Below are 20,724 nucleotides of genomic sequence, written 5' to 3'. Positions count from 1 at the left end.
GACCTAGAATAGTGAGTAAAGCAGATCTCCACAACATCAAAAATGTATAGGAAAAGAGGTTGTGCCTATCACAGATGATCTGGAATAAGCTCCATCTGGGGTCAGCACTGTGAGGTAGGGAGTTAAGTCACTAGTTATATCAGCATCCTATATGGGCCCCAACTGGAGTCTTAACTGCTCCACTTCCAATCCAGCTCACTAATATGCCTGAAAAAGCAGTAGAAGATGACCCAAGTATTTGGGCCCTAGCACCTACTTGGGAGATACAGATGAAGCTCCTGGCTTCAGCCTGACTCTGCCCTGGTCACTGAAGCCATTCTGAGAGTGAATCAGTGGACAGAAGATTCATTCATATTCTTTCTCTCCTCCAGTTTCCTTCCCTTTTTTCCTCTATTCCAAATAAATAAATACAAAAATAGAGAAGTGCCTTCCCAGATGAAAGAACACAAAATGTAAAGACAATGAAATGGTTTCAGACATACTTCAGAAAATAAAACAAAGCCAATGTAACTAAATGAAAAATGGTTAAGGTAAGAAATTACTTAGGACTTGAAGATAAATGAAACCATCTCAATTATAACTAAAACAAGGTTTTGAACCTGAGTGTCCAGAAAATGTCAGTATTATTACCACAACTATAAAATTAGTTTGAATCCTTAAACCACTTTTAAAGCTTTATTTATTTACTTATATATGTATGTATGTATCTATCTGAAAAACAGAATGATAAAGATCTTTCATCTACTGGTTCATTCCACAAATGGTCATAACGTCAGGCCAACCAAACTCTACCTGGGCCTCTCTTGCAGGTGGCAGGGAACTAAGTAGTTGCACCATCATCTGATACTTTCTTGGGCTCACTGGTAGAAAGCTGCATCAGTGGCAGCACAGGCAGGATCTGAATCCACACTGCAATGTGGGATGCCAGAGCCACAACCTGGGACTTGACCTACTATACCATAACACGGGCCCCTGAACTAGTTTTACCAACCAGCTAGTTTCTTTGTTGATTAAAGAGTTGGATGCATAGCATGGGTTCATTCTATATTTGTATGAAAGTCATCATTACTCACTCTTTAAACCTATCCCTCAACAAAATGAACACAAGGTGATTCCTACTCTTCCTCAAAGAACTCACAACCTAGCAGGAAAGCAGATAAAGTTATACCAATCAAAGTAATATTATGTAAGAATTATATAGACATCAAAAGCACACAATGCGAATTAACATCATTTTTCTACCTGGCAAGTTTAGGAAAGCCTTACATCTTAGGCTTGGATCTTCAAGTTCAATTATATGATTCATTAGGGGCCAAAAAAAATCTTAGGATCCAATCTAGCCCATCACCTTTTCTTACATAGCCAACCTTCAAGCATATAGTATGTTTTAAATGTTTAGATAAAAAGTAAAAATAAAATTATAATCAAATAACAAATTAAAATTACATGGAACTCAGATATCTATGTCCATAAATAAAGTTTTGTTACATCGTTAAATTCATTGGTGTAGGGATTACTTATGACTACTTTCACACTTCAATGACAGAGTGGGGCAGGTGCAAAAAAAGAACATATGTGGCACTGTCATTGATTCCCACTGCTACTTGGCACAATGTAAAGTGCAATATTGAATTATAAATAACAGCATTCCAATTGCAGCATGTATTAAGAAACCACATTTTAAAAACATTACCAATGTATTTATATCATGTAATATAAGAGATGAAAACTTTGTCATGCTTCTTTGTCAATTATTTTATCAGATCATACGACAAAACATTATTTATTATATAATGACACCTCTCCTGTGCTCAAAAAACTGAGGATACCTCAACCTAACTAATCTATGCACTCAACATTCTCAACTCAAGGAAATCAATATTGAAAAAAAATTTTAAAGCAGAATAGTACCACATCAAATTTCTTCATAAAAAATTTAAGTAGCAAGACTGATACGTAAATAAATTTCCAAGTTGCTCATCTTAGCTAACAAAGAAAGTATTTCACTAGTGGTGAATCAATTGTATTATGTTTGAGTGCAGCAGTCAAAGAAGTATGCTTAGAGAAAATAAAATGTCTTAGGTTTATTAACCCTCTGGTGAGAACAGTTAGAAAAAGTCAAGGATATTGTGATAAAACCCAACATTTGTCTTGTATTTTAACGAGTGTTCTTCTTTACTCTTGGTAAGTCACTAAAATGGATGAGTAGCCAGTATTGCTCTGTTGTTGAGTAACCAATGTTGAATTTCAAGCAGGTAAAGAATTAGACCCTAGGAACAGTCTGCATGGGACAACCAGCGATTAAAAACACTCTTAAATAAATTAAGCAAACACGGACTCAGTACAACCTCAACTATAATCTACTAAAAACATCATTCTTGGCTAAAAAAAAAAAAATATATGTGAAACAAAAAAAAAAAGGCTATTTTTACTTGGACCAATTATCTCCATCACTTCACACTGAATTATTTTAATAGTAAGTTTTCATGAAACTATTTCTGAATAAATACATTCTAAAATTTTAAAACACAGCTTATGTAAGGCATACTGTGACAGTCACCTCAATTGCAAGTATCTTAGAGCCTCAAAAAATCGCTCACTAACATACATAATTCATTAACTAGCTAATGCTAAACAAAGACAGAGATTTTCCACTTACAGTTTCAAGGCATAAATTTTCCAAATTCAAACAAAAGGTGCAATTGTCTTTCAAATCACAGTGCAAACGCCACATAAACTTCTAAACTGCAAACTTCATTTAACTGTGCAATTGAGAAGCTTCCATCTTGCCCTAGACTGGAAGTGATGATCTACAATGTCATTGGCACTAAAGGGCAAATATCAAAAGGACAACTGTTATGTTTTGAACGTTTGCATTTGAACCCCAAGTCTCACACTGAAGGCCAATGGACCAATCAATGATGGAGTGTGGGCAGAAAATGAATTCAACTAAGATGACCAAAAAAAAAAAAAAAAAAAAAAAAACCACCCCACCACAAAACTAAGCCAAAATACAGTGTCTTTGAGAAGCGATTGGGTGGGATCAGGTGGCTAGGTAGAGCTCCATGGTCAAACCACGATGGCATTGTAAGTCCAGACCAGAGATGGTCAAGAAGAGCAGGCTGCCTGTGTCTCGATTCTTCGTTCTATCAGCCCTAGGCTATTCGTCAGCCTGCACAGATTTCTGACCAGGGGAACTGCTCCAATGTTGATCTGTGAGTCTCCAAACTGCAAGCTAGAAGAAACTGTCTTCTCTCCTAAATAACTAACCTTAAGAATCTTGGTTAAAAATAATGGAAAGCTGACACAAGAACCTAACAGAATTTTATTTTCCTAAGTGATGACTAAGCTAAAATAACCACTTGCTTCCAAACTGATATCAGTATCTGCAGAAACTGAGTAAAAGACAACTGAAAAAATGTAACATGTAAAACATTCTTACAGATCAACACTGATACATGAACATGTAATTTTTTACAACAGGGAACACTAATTTTTTGAGACATTGGATAATAAAATACCCCACAAATATCACACAACGAATTATTTCATTGTTTTTACTAACAGATCTGAAACACAACAAGATTAATCAACTACATATGAATTTCAAACTTGTGTAGGAAAAAATGCTGATCTTTCTACCTATCCATCAACAAAAACTACTTTTTCAGCATTTCAATAAATTTAAACTCTACTTTTCTAATCAGGCCAAAAATTTAGAATTCATGCTAAACATCACTTTATTTCATACTTTCCTGATCCTACTGGCAAGAAATGGTTGGTCTTAACTATAAATCTATATCTAGAATCTAATTAATTCTCACATACCTCTTAACATCCTGTTTCAAACTGCCATCACCACTTACCTACTCTAACACCTTCTAACAGATTTCTTTAACTCTTTTTCTCTCCCTTCTCAGAGCAGCACGAAACTTCCTTTAAAACTTAAGTCAGATTACATCACATTTCAGTCAAAAGTTCTGCAATGATAGCCCATCTCATTCATTCAAAAAAAGAAAAGCAAAAACAAAACCCTTACGGATGAACTACAAGAAACCAGGAATCTACTCTGCAACCTCCCAAAGCACTCCTTTGAATTAGTCTCCTCTATTCTTCCCCTGACTCATTCAATTAGCAGGCACATTGCCCTACTTGTGTTCCTTTCAACTTGCTATTTAATTCTACAAAGTAACATTCAATTTGTTCTTCTGTTACCTGAAATAATGACCTTCCAGATAAACCTATTTCTTGTTCTTCAGTTCTTTCAAGTCCCTGTTCTTAAAAAGGTTGTCTGTGACCATCCCATGTAAACAGCAACTATACCGTCATACAACACCTTCTACCGTTCTGTAATCCCACAGAATCTAACTAGAACAAAGTCTGAAAAAACAATATTTGCTCAATAAATAGTTCTTGAATAAATAACGTAACAAAACATCATTTTCTGTAATACTTCCTCATTCCTTTCCCTCCAATAAGTACAATAATACACATACATACGTGCATAAAACTAATTTACCATTGCGCTAAGTGTTTCTTCCCAATCAGGCCGTTCTCGGGGGTGAACATTCCTATGCAGTTCTGGAACAAAATCATCCTCTTCAGAATGTACTGAGGACTTCATCTTTCTAGAAATTAAAACATAAGAGATTCTGAATAGAATTTCCATTTCTAGGATTACAAAAGGAAAAAAACAGTAAAACTGTAAGTCAAGTTTTAGTTAAAAGAACCCAAGTACCTCTTTCTACCCCAGCTTTCAGTGAGCTTGTCTGATATTTCAAACACCTCCTTTTATTTCAGGAGATCACAGTAAGCTTTATACCTCGTTAACCTTTATGCTCCATGGTATTATTACCTAAGCCTGATTTTATCTGTTCAATACAATATGAAACTTCAAATGATTGGCAACAGTTATTTAGTTTACATCAATACTTACAAGTGTATACTGAGCATTAGCAAAACTTCAGCATAAAGTTAACATTTCTCATTCAAATCGATGTCACAGAGTACATCAAACTAGCACTTGATGAGAACAAATATGAATACTGGGTGAAACTAAACTGTCTAAAGGTACAGGGAAGCAACCAACTGGTAGAACTTCCAGGGATACAATCTTTGACAGTGAGTATAACTAATCAAACTATTGCTACTTAATCATTCTTTCTGTATAAAATATTTTCCAAATCAATGATGGGGACAGTACATTTACAATGCTATAAACTAAGCAAGCCAAGGTGGTAAAGGCTGAAGGTTGGATTTACCAAAGCATGTAGCGCTCTAGAGAAGACTTTTCCAAAAGACCTATTAAGCAAAGATCTCCTACACATGGGCGCTCCTCCTCAAATTTTCAACACATTCCTGAGCTTACAATATGTAGTATAAGATATTAAGCAAGCCATTAAAAAATAACAATAACTAAAGAGCTGAGTAAATACTTACACACCTAACACTGTTGAGGGGATAGAAACTGACAAGCAACCACTACAAAGGTGGAGCAGTCCTGAAAGATTCATGAACTCTCCAATGAGACTCCAGAAAGGTCAGGCACACTTCAGAAACAAGGCCAAAATCGGAGGGCTCTCAAAAGGTTCACGGGAAGTACATACTACGATAAACTATGCACTGATCACCAATCTTCCTCAATCCAAAACAAATCCACTTTCTAATTCTATTTTTCCATGGACTTTGGAATATATCCTTACAATAGACAAGTCAAAAACCAAGACATAACCAAAATATGCCAAAAGAAACAAAAACTCTTTAAAAAAACAAAAAACTCCATGCTCTGTAAAAATTTTTACCCACATTCCCTGATGGACAATAAATACTATTAAACCTAATTTTTAAATAGTAAAAAATGAAAAAAAGTTAGAAAATAGTCAAAGGGGGCTCCTGGCTTCAGATCAGCTCAGCCCTGGCCATTGAGAAGAATTCATTTGGGAAGTGAACAAGAGGATGGAAGAGCAATCTTCATTTCTCTCTTTTTCTCTGTAACTCTGCCTTTCAAATAAGTAAATGTATCTTTAATACAAAATAATGGAAAACTAAAATTACTAACAGGCATCACAATACTGCAAGTCTTTCTGACTAAAGGAAACTACTCCCACAACTACAGAATTGCATGAAAAAGACAATAAAGGGCAAAAGGTGGGAAAATGTCAATTAGTAGTGATGGAAACACAAAAATAATGTTTGAGGTTGATAATATACAAGCACAAGTACAAGGTAAGCAGTAAGCATTTATTCAGTTTAGGAACTCTCTATGCATTGGAAGTACAACAGATCTCATTTAGAGTAGACTAAATCGAAATCTGCTGGAAGAATTGTGGTGATGAATCACTGCAGGAACAGCAAGTGTGTAGTCAACAATCTGACAGAAAAATTCCTAGGAAACAAAACAATATAAAAGAAGCCTGGGAGGAAAAATAAAGGGGAACGGGGAAATTAAAAATTTCATCAAGATGATAAATTTGAATCCAAGTATATTGTTCAGTATTTTTAAGGCAAAAAACTGGTTGACAAACAGATGGAGAACGGGACCATTAATCCTTTTTGCCTGGAATATAAGATGGTGATGTGACAATGGAAAAATTCAGCAATTTCTTAAAATATTAAACATGTAATTAATACGTAGTCTATAAATTCTATTGGTACTTCACCAAAAAACAAGAATAAAAAATGGGTCCATCAAGAATTATTTTTATCATAATGTATACTAATAATGAAAATACAATAAATGAACATGTACAAGGATACAACTAAAGTAGCTTTTAAAACAAAATTCATAGTATTTAATATATAGTATTAAAAATAAGTTGAGGGGTATAGTAACTGTAATGGAGACTATCATATTAAGATGTGAGGATACAATGGAGTATTCATCTCTACTTCCAGACAAAAATGGACTCCCAATGAAACTGGGACAATAGGATGCTGGACTCTCTGCCATTGTCCATGCCCACATTGATGGGACATATGGCTATAAAGAACTACATTATTTTATATTATAGGGGAAATCAGTGGAGAGTGACTGTGTATCGAGAACTGTACTATGGTAATGATATAGGGGAACTCAGTGAGGGGGGAGGAAATTGGGGAGAGGATAAGGGAAATTGTAGGACTTACGGAACTGTATCATAAAAATGATAATAATAAAAATAAGTTAAAAAAATGAATTAATTAAAAAAATTTTTTTCAAGTCTCACCCTGTGGTGGACCAGGACAGTGCCTTGGTATTATCAATACCCTGATGGGGCTCATATGGTTTTTGAGGCTCTGCTACGGGAAATGAGGACAAAATAATAATAATAATAATAATAATAAGTTGAGGGGCTGGTGCCACGACATAGTAAGTCAGGCTTCTGCTTGGAACACTGGAATCTCATATGGATACTAGTTCATGTCCCTGCTGCTCTTCTTCCAATCCAGCTCCTTATTTACTGCCTGGGAAAGCAACAGAGGATGGCCCAAATCCCTGTGTCCCTGTACCCACATGGGAGACCCAGAGGAGACTGGTTTCAGAGCGACTCATTGCAGCTATTTGGGAAGTGAACCAGTGGATGAAAGATTTCTCTCTCTCCACCCCCTAAACTGCCTTTCAAATAAAAATAAATAAATCTTCATAAAATCAGGTGAAAAATCTATGTTCTAAGTTTCTATTCATAGGCTAGAAAACATAATTATCCAATTAAGAAGGTATAAAGAAAAAAAGTTTAATAAATGAAAGGAATGGAAAGAAGGCACATAACAGAGAAAATTAACAAAGACAAAAATTTATTCCTTATAATGCCAATAAAATGAACAATTTAGCTGCATTAATCAATAATATGAATGAAAAGAGAACTAACTGTAGCTAGAAAGCCTTTGGACATTATGAATAATTTTATTCCAATGCAATTAAAATTTAATTGGAAACAACAATTTTCTTTAAGAGCACAACTCACTAAAATTAAAATAAAATATTACACCTATTAAAATTAAACCTAGATATCATTTTGATAGATAAACCATATTATTCATAATTTCTAAAAAAGTATGTTCATGAAGGTAAATAAAAAGAAAAACATTGCTAACATCACAATAATGGTGGAATACCGACTGATTTCTTGCTGTAATCACGATCATGTCTTCTACTCAACATGTGACCCAAGATCAAATTCAAGGTTAGGATATGGGAGGTGAAAGAGGGGGGGAGGGAAAGAAAAATGAAAAGAATAAATTCTTGGGGCCTGTGCAATGGCTTAATCAGCTAATCCTCCGTCTTCAAGCACCGGCATCCCATATGGGAACTGGTTCGTGTCCTGGCTGCTCCATTTCCCATCCAGCTCCCAGCTATGGCCTCAGAAAGCAGTGGAGTTGTCCAAATGTCTTGGGACCCTGCACTCAAGTGGAAGACCTGGAAAAAGCTCCTGGCTCCTGGTTACAGATGGGCTCAGCTCCAGCTACTGCAGCCATTTAGGGAGTGAACCAGTGGACAAAAGATTACTCTCTCTCTCTCTCTCTCTCTCTCTTCCTCTCTGTAAATCTGCCTTTCGAATAAAAATAAATATTTTTTGAAAAGTATAACTACTGAAAAGGAAAAAGTAATGTCCCATTATGTGGAGAAAGCACAGTACATACACAATCTAAACACTACAGGGCTAATTTAGAATAATTTCTCCCAGCAAGATCACTGGTTATACACTTAATATGCAAAAAAAAAAAAAAACAAACTGTAACAGTATTCTGGTTCATATAATTATATGCTAATGAAAATAAATGTCAACAATGTTAAACATAAATAATTTTTGCCACTCTTTATACAATAAGACAGAACACAGCTTAGGCTAGCAGTGAAGTGGAGCACCACGCGGGAGCACCCAAGTTAGACTGCTGGCTCCACAGGGGAGGCAGCAGTGCAGCTCAAACAAGCACAGTTCCAGCCACTCACAGGGGAGACACAGGCTGACTTCCAGCTCCTACAGTCAGTCACAGCCTGCTGATGGACATTTGGGATCTTCATCTCATTCTCTGCCTCTCAAATAAATAATTTTCAAATGTTTTAAAGAATTATTGAGCCATTGGCAAGATACAGATGAGTCTCATAAATGTTCAGATCACATCAGCTCTGGCAGCTGCAGCCATTTCAGGAGTGAAATAGCAAATGGAAGACCTCTCTCTGTAAAATCTGCCTCTCAAATTAAAAAAAAAAAAAGTTAAACCTTTTAAAAGTAGTTGTTTATGTGTTAGCTTATTTGAAAGAAAGATACAGAGATCTTTCATCTACTGATTCACTTCCAAATGGCCACAATGGCCAGGGTTTATTCAGACTGCAGCCAGAAGCCAGAAATTCCACCCCGTGTCCCACAAGGAAACCACATGAGAGTACTTCAAAAAGATGTATGGAAAAAATGGCATCCAGAGTTTCTGTGTCAAAAAAAAAAAAGATATCAACTGATGCTTTCATAACACATATCTTTCTTGAGCTTTGTGAATATTCCCACATATTGTCCAAGAAAAGTACCTCAGGGACTGTTCAAGCCCAGGGACATTTCCTCTGGGTCCCTGGAATAAACACCAAGAGGCAACAGAACAACCTTCTTTACTTCGCGCCATACTCAGTATTTCTGCTTATTTCTGGTTCTTTGCCACTACTGGATTGCGGTTCTGTAAGAGTTGTAGTCAGTAAGTTATTCTCCACTGGCGGCACAAACGACTGCAAGTCTGTTTTACAGTCCATTTGGTGATGTTTGGCAGATAGATAACCATTTATTCTCTGTGAAAGAAAACAGAGACTTTGATCTATTAGTCAAATTTTGCCCATGATTCCACTGGGTAGGATAGTTTCATAAGTGATGAATTTTGTGCTCTGCTCGTTTTACCCACGGCTGAGATTATAAGTAAAACTGAAACTACAAGGCAACCATTACCTGTCATCTGAGTGTAATATATTTCCCTACATTCAAAAGATATTAAAATTGTAAAGCCTCTTATAAAAGAACCTCTGCTCTCCTTAGTTTACATGTACTGATAAGTACTTAAATAAGTCAAACCTTCCAGAAAACAAAAGCTAAATTTCCAGCACTAATGAGGACATCTGTATTCATCGTGGAAATTGAACACCGGTTTGCTAAACCCAGGTGAAATTGGGTTTTTGGTCATTAAACCTCAAACGTAAAATACCTACAATACTATCACTCTTAAGTATTATAACTGTATCACATACAAACAAAAAAGAAAATTAAAAATATATTTTGAAAAAAATTGTTTCCAATTCCTGTGTCCAATCTGTGTAATTTTTACCATTAAATATCCTATTTCCCAAAATAACCAGTTTCTTATACATTAATTCTACATACCCATCCATATATTCATAAGTATAAAATTTCTTATATATATGAAAGGATATATTGATATAAATTATAACACAATGTGTATGGGAGTTACTCCTTAGCATGCTTATACACTGCTGCATATCTTTTTTTTTTTTCTAACAACTAGGAAAGTAAAATAAGTTTGTGGAAAGTGGAGTTAAAGTTAAGTTTATTTTGGTATAAAAATCCTTCATTTGCATGTGTGTGAGTGAAAGAAGTATTTCGGGTTTTTAAACGGTTTTTATTAAATTGCTTTGATTTTCTTGAAAGGCAAAAAGAAAAGACAGAAGCAGAGGCCTTGGATTCAGCAGTGTAATCCAGGCCAGGACCAAACCAGGAGACTGGAACTCAATCCAGATTTCCCACAGGAGTCAGGGACCCACACACCTGAACTGTCACCTGCTGCCTCTCTCTCAATGGGGTCCAGATTCAGACCCAAGCGCTCCCCTGTGGGTTGAGGCATTCTAAGTGGTATTCTAACCACAGTTCCAAATGCCTCTTCCAGTGCAGAGACTTTAGAAATGCATCCATTGTTTCCCTTGCTGTGCAGAAGCTTCTTAGTCATTGATACTGTCTCAACCCAGATGTTTTGAAGAATGGAACTTGCATTATTTTTAACATATTGTTTACTCAATACTATGTCAATTAATTCCATAGCGTTGTATATTGATGCTGAGGTTTTGTTGGGGATTTTAACTGACCGGAACTTTACTCTGTTAGCTCTACCTTCAGACCAGAGAAGGTCTCCCCAAGAGGCCACTGAACTTATCTGGACAATAAGATGCTGGACTTTATGCTAGGTATATGCTTGCAATGAAAGAATCTCAACTGAACTTGAACTGAGGTTATGCAGCAAGGTTAGAGGAATCCACTATGGGGGGAGGGGTGTGGGAGGGGTGGGAGGAATCCCCAGTGCCTATAAAACTGTATCACATAAAATAAATTTTAAAAAAATGCATCCATATCCATACTTCCTGGCCAAATTTCCATACCAATTTATAGAGTACTGATATCTTACAACTGTATAATCATATAAGATTCCACTATGCATAATCGTATATGATTCCACTACGTAACGTGTTCCTTCGTTTGTTTAACAAGTTCCCTGCCAATGGGTACATATTTCCAAACTTCCACTATTATAATCAATTACACATTTCTATACATTTCTATTTATTTGTAAGAATATCTGAAAGTCGGGCCCGGCGCAGTGGCGCAAGTGGTTAAAGGTCCTCGCCTTGCACACCCGGGATCCCATATGGGCGCCGGTTCTAATCCCAGCAGCCCCGCTTCCCTTCCAGCTCCCTGCCTGTGGCCTGGGAAAGCAGTCGAGGATGGCCCAAAGCTTTGGGAACCTGCACCCGCGTGGGAGACCCAAAAAAGGCTCCTGGCTTAGGATCGGCATAGTATCGGCCCGTTGCGCTCACTTAGGGAGTGAATCATCGGACGGAAGATCTTCCTCTCTGTCTCTCCTCTCTGTATATCTGCCTTTCCAATGAAAAAATAATAAAAAAAATAAATCTTTAAAAAAAAGAATATCTGAAAGTTATATTAACCATGAAATTTCTTTTCATGCATTACCTCATTTTTCTCTTGAGCTCTTGGTATTTTTCTTATCTTTAGTCTACTTTAGACATATCTGACACTTATAATAATTTTCATGTATTTTTCCCAGGTTGTAATTTGCTTAACACGTTTCTTGTAATACACAAGTTTTGCATTTAATGTAGTCTAACTTCTCAATTCTTTTTCTTGGCTTTTGCATCTCAAATCACAAACTGACAGTCCTCTTACAAAAAAAATAATTCTCATGTTTTGTTTCAAAATATTTATGGTTTAAATTAGGGCATTTAATTTTGGATCATTTGTAATTGATCCTCAATATGTTAGGAGTTCAACGTTCTTTAGTTTGTACAGATGAGTACCCAATCTCTGCCATCCTCTCAAACTACTTATTAAATAGTACACACAGTCTCCCCTGGCTTCTGGGAAGCTATCTGCACCATGATATGCCACAACTCATCAATATAAGTTATTTCTAGGAAACTGTCATTATGCGATCGCTCTACTTTCCATCACATAAGGCTTCAACCACTGAGATTTCACATTGCACATCTGGTGCTCAAGTCCTTCACCTACCACCCATGCTCATTTGCTTTCCCTAAAAATGTTCCTGGCTAATTATTTAGCCAAGATGAACTATTTTCTTTCTTTTTTAAAAAAAGATTTATTTTTACTGAAAAGGCAGATATATACGTAGAGAGAGAAGGAAAGAGAGAGAAAGATCTTCTGTCCAACAATTCACTCCCCCAAGTGACCGCTTTTCTGGGTCTCCTACACGGGTACAGGATCCCAAGGCTTTGGGCCGTCCTCAGCTGCTTTCCCAGGACACAAGCAGGGAGCTGGACGGGACGCAGGGCTGCTAGGATTAGAACCGGTGCCCATAGGGGATGCTGGGATGTTCAAGGCGAGGACTTTAGGCTTATCAACACACTCAATTTCTGACATATTGCTGGTATCTAGCAATGAACAGGATGTATATTTTCATTTGTTCTAAATTTCTCTTGTGTCTTCAGTAATGATTTTACAATTTACAAAAATCTTAGAATTCCTTTTAGTAGATGTAATTTTTTTTTTGGTACTTGATCTTTTTTGGTCACACTTCAAAATGGTATATTTTTTTCCTACCATTGTATCGTCTCACTGGTTACTGCTTCATAAACTATGAGTAACTATGTTGACAGGAAAACTGAATCATGTCCTTACATCTCCTCCTTTTCTCCTGGAAGATCCTACTGCTCAGCCTGCAGAGGGCCCTGAGGCAGATGTTCACACCCCTGGAACTGCCCCTCAGAACTTCCCCTAAGAAATAATTCTTCTCAGAAACAATGGAAAAAATTCCAATGAAAGGCTATGTGTGTGTGTGAATAAACAGAGCTCTCCTTATCCAAAATGTGGTATGTGTCTACAATGAAATCCCATGCACTTTTAAGAAGGACGAAATCCTGTTCTTTACAACAGCAGGAACAGAAACAAGTCACTATGTCAAAGCAAAGCACAACAAGCACAAGAAGACAAACACAGCATGATCTCACTTCCATAGGAAAACTAAACAAGTTGACCTTACAGAAATTCAGATAGAATACTGATGACAAGAGGCTGAAGAGAATGGCTCAGAGGGAAGGATGGAGAAAGGATCTCTGATGGACACTAACTTTTAGCAAAGTAGAAGCAAGAAGTTCTGGTGTTCTATTATGCAGTATCCTTACTATAAGCAGTGATACTGTGCTACATATTTTTCTTAAGACAAAAACTTCAAGAAAAGGCCAGAGCAATGGTGTAGCAAGCTAATCCTCTGCGGATGGGCAATGGTTTGGGTCCCAGCTCCTCCACTTCTGATCCAGTTCCCTACTATTGGCCTGGGAAAGCAAAGGAGAATGGCCCAAGGCCAGGAGTCTACATGGGAAACTTGGAAGAAGCTCCTGACTCTTGGCTTCAGACCTACCGCTGCTGGCTGTGGCCATTTGGAGAGTGAACCAGCGGAAGACCTCTATTTCTCATTCTCTCTCTACTACTCCCACTCTTTCTCTTTCAAACAAAAAGAAAATCTTTTAAAAAAAAACTGAGAGAAATGATGTATAATGCTTTCATCATATAAAAATGATAAACGATTGAGGAGATAGCCATGTTTACCATGACTGGATATAACACAGCATATCAAAATGTTACCCACAAGTTTCTATTTGTCAGTTAAAATTGTAATTATATGTGTAATTACATACACAGCATATCAAAATGCTACCCACAGGTTTCTATATTTTATGTCAGTTAAAATTATAATTATGTATGTAATTACATACATACACATATCTAATGTAACAAAAGATAAAAGAAAAGTCATATGAGCATTAATGTACAAAGAGTAAGTTACCAACAAAGGGGAAGATTGGCATTTAAGCACACAAAAGAAATCATAGAACTTGATATGATAAAAAAAATGCTCAAGAAAATATCAACAAAATAAATAAATGAGTCAGAACAGTCACATTTAGGACAGGAAGTGATAAAGAGGAGCGGAAACAACAGTAAGCACTGAACAAGCACATATGATTAAATCTGCATGGATGACAAAACATATTACACTATCTCATTCAAAAAATGAAGGGTGGAGTGCAAGCAGAAGTGAGTATATGGGAAGGTCTTAAAAGTCTCATCAAGATGGAGAAGACTGAAGTAATATTCTACCGAACATATGAGGAAGGGAAGTAGAAAAGAAAAATTCTCGATGGAGGAAAAAACAAATAACATTTGAGATGAATGAAACAGATTTCCATATAGCAGCAGAGAAAATACATATTTGAATGTAACAATACGAAACTGGAAATTAATAATTAATGACAAGTAGAAACAGCAAAGCTTCAGAAATTTAATATTTGAGAAAATTATTTTAACAAATTTGCTAAATAAGTTACCTGATACATTTCATTTTTAAGTATTGGCTATGTTACATTTGTAAACAGAATTTTAAATTTTTCAAAGAATTTTAAATTTTTCAAAGACTTTTAGGTGTGAAAGTGCAGTTAACTGAAGCTAGCAACATGGCACTATAGGCTAAACTTCTATCTGTGGTGGTAGCATCCCATATAGGCACCAGTCCAAAGCCCGACTGGCTTCACCTCCAATTCAGCTCCCTGCTCATGTGCCCGGGGAAGCATCAAAAGATGTCCAAGTCCTCCAGCCCCAGCTCCTGTGTGGGAGACCTAGAAAAACCTCTTGCCTCCCAACTTGGGTTGGCTCAGCTCTGGCTAGTTCAGCCATTTGGGGAATGAATCAGCAGATGGAAGTCAGCTCTCTTTTTCTGGCTCTGTCTCTCCTTTTCTCTCTGTAAATCTGCAATTTCAATAAAAATTAATAAATCTTAAGAAGTGCAATGAACTGTTCAAGGTATTTCAATAATTTGCAATGAAAACTGCCTTAAAATTTTTAACCTGAAATAAAGAGTAGCCAACAAATTTTGCATTACAAAAAAAAAAAAAATTCGTATAGAAATAAGAAAGACCCGTTGGATTCCATCACAAACAGCTTAATTACAGCTGTACCGAAAAAGTCTTGTACTAGCATGTCTCATGATTAAGACAGAACCAGTACAGATTATAAAGACAATAATAGCTACACTCCAACACTACATAAAATTCTCTGAAATTGGGAATGCTCAACAGAGTCTGCTGATAAGCAATAAAGTCATTATTTTTGTAACACTTTTAACAGTGTTTACAGCAGAAGTTATATTAAAAAATTGTAAGAGAATTGCTGGGCTAAACTAAACCCCAGATATTAGCATGAATATTAGAGAACAGTATTAAGGAAAGAAAAGAAAGAAAAGAAAGAGAAGGGGAGGGGAGGGGAGGGGAGGGAAGGGGACGAGAGGACAGGAGAGGAGAGGAGAGGAGAGGAGAGGAGAGGAGAGGAGAGGAGAGGAGAGGAGAGGAGAGGAGAGGAGAGGAGAGGAGAGGAGAGGAGAGTGAAAAGAAAAAATTTGTTGGCAATATGCACATCTTTTTTAATACTGAAGATAGTAAGAGTGAAATGGCAAAGTCACACAGTACAAACTGGTCCTAGGTGCCATGCTAACAAAAATGTCAATGCTTAACTGTTAAAACTCCTGTATTCTTCCAGGCTCAGTTTGAGGATCCCTAAAGGATTTTGCAAAAGACCAAACAGCAGCCTAATTCCCTGCCTTTTTAAGTGTTAAATAGTTAAATGGCTTTACCAGTTCCCGAGGTAAAGCACTCTAAGATATCTGTGCTTTAAATACTGTGCCTCACTACCTTTTTGGAGCCTGCAATATCTTCATATATGTAGCATCACTGCAAATAAAGCAGGGATTGGAAGAAAACAATCTACCAATCAAGTGAATGAAATATTACTGGTTCTCTAATGCCATAAATTAATAAATACATTCCCCTCAAAACTAAAACATACTTAATAAATTACGTAAAATTCTACTTTTACTGGAATTTGAAGTCTTTTTGTCACTTAGTTGTCTTACAGCAGACACAAAAGATCTGACTGAAAGGTCAAAACAGCCACAGATCCTTATTTTAAAGGTATACAAGTTCTAATACTGCAATCCAGTTACATATTTTCTATCACTTTAAAAGTCAGCTAAACCCAAACCCAAATTTTTGCTTCATGATATACAAACTTTTGCTCTATCATTCAATGTCTGCTAAGTGGTTCTTGGGACCACTAGAACATAGTAAAATACTTATAATATTAATGTACAGTTAACTTGTACATAACCTAACGATTACTACACCATTTTCTTTTGTGACAGAATTTAAACAGCTGTTTTTCCTAGGCCACTACAGTGGCATAGCAAGTGAATCCTCTGCCTGCTAGTGTTAGCATCCTATATAGGCACTGGTTCATGTACCACCTGCTCCACTTAACCCAGCTCTCTGCAATGGCCTGGGAAAGCAGTAAAGGCTGGCCCAAAGACCAGGCATAGAAGACCAGGAGGAAACTTGTGGCTCATGGAAACCTCTGGGCTTTGGGATCATTTCAGCTCTATCAATTACGGTTATTTGGGGAATGACCCAGTAGATGGAGGCTGGCTGGTTATCTCTCTTTCTCGCTCTCTGTGTTTAATATCTGTCTTTCAAACAAAAATAAATCTTCAACAAATACATTTGCTTTTCCTTTTCTCCCTTATTTCATGATTAAGGTAAACAACTACCCAGAATACTAACTTCCCATATCAGAAAGGAAATTTGAAAATGACAGATTTGTGAGTCAGTTACAGACAAGTTTTAACTGCTTCACTGAAATAAAACTTGGCATTCTCCCACAGTGCTAGAATGTAATAGAGTGTATCTTTCCACTGACCAAATCCAAAATTGAAGGACACAAAGTAAGAAACTAATGAAATAAACAGACAAACAAACAAAGATAAAAATTAAGGACACTCCAACCACTATTGGACAAATTCTAACTTCTGACAGCACTTCTTCGTCAATCAGACAGTTGTTGAAACCAACAGAAATCACACTCTAGATTCACTGTGACATCGTTATAAGCCAAGTGCCATGTCATACGATATTATTATTTTAAGAGTAAATGTAGGGGGCCCGATGGCATGGCCTAGCGGCTAAAGTCCTTGCCCTTCACAAGCTGGGATCCCATATGGGCGTCAGTTTTTGTCCCAGCTGCTGCACTTTCCATCCAGCTCTCTGTTTGTGGCATGGGAAAGCAGTAGGGGATGGCTCAAAGCCTTGGGACCTGCAAGGCAGACCTGGAGGAGGTTCCTGGCTCCTGGCTTTGAATCAGTGCAGCACCGGCCATTGCAGTCATTTGGGGAGTGAATCATCAAATGGAAAATCTTCCTCTCTGTCTCTCCTCCTCTCTGTATATCTGACTTTCCAATAAAAATTAATAAATCTTAAAAAAAAATAAGGAAAGAAATGTAGGGGCTGGAGTTGTGGCTCAGTGAGTTAAACTGACACCTGCAGCACCAGCATCTCAAACAGGCACTGGTTCAAGTCTCAGCTGTTCGACTTCCCATCAGCTCCCTGCTAACACACCGTGACAGCAGCAGGAGACAGCCCCAGAGCTTGAGCCTCTCTCCCACGTGAGAAACCAAGAAAAAGTTCTTGATGGCAGCCTAACCCAGCCCAGCTGTTGTAACCATTTGGGGAACAAACCTAGGAATCAAAGAACTTTTGCTTTGTTCTTATCTCTCTCTCATTTTCTGGTCCTCTCCTACTTTGCCTTTCAAATGAATAAAATTTAAAAAAAAAAAAATTTTAAATAAGAGTAAATGTAATAATCTAGCAATACAGATTTTAGGTAAATGTAAAATTTAGCATAAAAATTACTCAGAGAGAAAAAACAAAAGACATCTTTTGCCTTCATTTTATGAATTCTGTGTGCACCTGCAGAAATGTAACATTGGTGCACTGGTATCACATGTATTAGTATTTTTTTTAACTAGATAGAGTTAGACTTAATTATACATCTTTAAATTATTAAAATGCTTTCATAAAACCAAGCCTCATACAGCACCAAGTCTACTGTAACTACAGTAACTATCAAACCCTTTACCTTCCACTCCCACACACATTTTTCTCTACTAGGAATTGGGCAGGAATGCGCCAGGCTGTTGTGAAAGCAAACTGCTGCCATGTTTCCTCATGCCGCACAGCTGACTAGGTGAGAAACACTACGTGAAATTGGCCCTTTGTTGTATTTGTAAATAAATAAGATCAAATCTCAAAATATCTTTAGTTTCGGAGAGCCATAGTGATATTCGGATATGAAAATGGAATTGCAAACAGATAAAGAGCAAACGTCCACCAGCACCACAATCTCCTAAAACAATGCATACGCTGGCTCAGTTTCCCAGAGTGAAAAAGCTGTCACATACTCTCCAAGAAAAGAAAAACTCAGCTCACATTTGCTTTCAAATGCTGAAAGAAAATCCCAGCGATTTTCACCACCTGATAAACAGGGCTAAGATATAAGTACCATCCCTACTATAACAGAGTAACTTGTTTATTCCACAAATACCCCCAAATAACTTACACAATCTTCATACCAGACCAAACAGTTTTACACAAAAAAAACAAATATTCACACTCCAACTTCTGTGACAGTGATCATACAGAAAACTGAGGGTACATGTGATATAAGCACATCCTAGATGAGACAAAATTTATTCAAGCCAATAAGGCTAAATAAAAAAAAATGGGAAAAAAAGAAACATGAAAAGGAAGCATATGTAAATAAAGTATTTCAATTTCATGCATTAGATATTAAACTTTTAAATATACTTCTCATTTATTGTAACCCCTGGATTAAAAATCTAGTATGGGTTATTACGTGCTTCTAATATTTAGTTCCTCCTATTATTGAGCCCAGGCTTTACAAAGAAAATACGCAATAAGAAATTCTTAAGAAACTCTTTTCAACATTAAATATGAAGACAATATCTGATAAAAAAAAAATAAACTCAACAACCTAAGAAGTTCTAAGGTAAAATTATCAAAGATGCTGAACTGCACATAAGAGTGCAGTAACAAAATATAATACAAACTTCAAATTTTATAGAGATTGATAATCCCTCCAAAAATAATTACTAATACCGCATGAAAAACGAATGTCAAAATAAAGCTCCCAGCCACTGCCTCTATGTCCATGAGCTGGGTGAGATCGCCTCCTTCACCAAAGCCACTCAACCTCCCGGGAGGCATCTGCAAGCTTCAGGTAGGAAACTCCTAGTCCAGATTCGAAAACCAGCAAACAGCAAACCTTGGGAGCATAAGGTGTTAAAGTCGTAGAAAGGAGTAAAGATCAAAGCCACAAAATAATCTGTTTGTCTGTTAAAACTCTTCATGCATATGCATAAAGCAACAAAAATAGGCAAGTAGCCATGTACAACACATACCCTAGAACCCATTCCAAGAAAAAGAGGAAAAAAAATCTATTACATGCAAATTCAGATCAAATCTATCAGATATGAATCAGATACAGGAAGGGTAGCAGTTCAAGCTTAGTCTCCACTTGAAATTCCTGAAATGCTACTGCAAAACCTGCCTAACACCTTCTCTTCCTGCTCTTCTAACACGGCAGTTAAAACACATTTTACAAGCACAGGGCAAGTTGTGGAATGAAAACTGCTACTCACAACTCGAAACCTGTCCCCTTCAGCTGAAACCTTCTCTCTCTACTCCCTCGCCACACCACCCACCCCCTCAGAAAGACTCCACGGAAAAGTGCTTGGAGCATAAGAAAAGATAAGAGGTGGGGGTGAGGCACAGCAGACTGGGAGGGACAAAGAGTAAAACGGAAGCAATCTCAAATTCCCATAATTACCTGAAATTATCTTCCATTTCTCCCTCTTCACTGTCCATCATAACTTCGGAATCCAAGCAAAATACACTGTCATCTCCAGAAGTGCTACTCTCACTTTCAGTCTCCATCTTGTATTTTAAAAGTCTAATCCTCAAAGCATGCAAAAAGGAGCCCCGGTGTCCAGGTTTCTGGGCTCTGTAGACACACTTCGGTGTGTGGCTGGTCTCTGCTGGCAGGAGCCGGTACTGGTTTAATGACAGCTGGGGCAGACAGGACGCCACCCGCAGCACACTCACTCCATCTGACTGCCACGCCTGGGATACCTCGGAACCTCCCACTGCCCTAGGCTCCCTGACCTACATCTACAACTCTGGCTTTCAAGTAAATAAAGCCATCTTCAAAGAGAATACAAACCTATCTAAGAAAATCATTGAGGAGAAAATGAGAAAGTCCTTTCTAGGTGTATTGTTAACAAGTCTGTGACCACTGAAGATGTACACATCCTATTATTCAAAACTTC

General features: G+C 37.1%; 1 protein-coding gene across 2 annotated transcripts in view; it reads right to left on the bottom strand.

The window, feature by feature from the left end:
• The window catches only part of ARHGAP32 (Rho GTPase activating protein 32), a 191,511-nt gene extending 171,179 nt beyond the window's left edge, over positions 1-20,332 (bottom strand). For both annotated transcript variants that reach the window (XM_040992673.1, XM_040992674.1), the window contains exons 1-2: positions 20,226-20,332; positions 4,520-4,628 (exon numbers count right to left, since the gene is read on the bottom strand). In XM_040992673.1, the coding sequence (XP_040848607.1) occupies positions 4,520-4,628; positions 20,226-20,332 (216 nt within the window). The remainder of the gene's footprint in view (positions 1-4,519; positions 4,629-20,225) is intronic.
• Positions 20,333-20,724: the final 392 nt, after the last annotated feature.

Source organism: Ochotona curzoniae, unplaced genomic scaffold (genome assembly GCF_017591425.1).
Source record: "Ochotona curzoniae isolate NIBS_2020 unplaced genomic scaffold, NIBS_Ocur_1.0 contig_832, whole genome shotgun sequence".
Lineage (NCBI taxonomy): Eukaryota > Metazoa > Chordata > Mammalia > Lagomorpha > Ochotonidae > Ochotona > Ochotona curzoniae.
The sequence above is the reverse complement of the archived record's forward strand: the minus strand, read 5'-3'. Positions and strand labels throughout refer to the sequence as shown.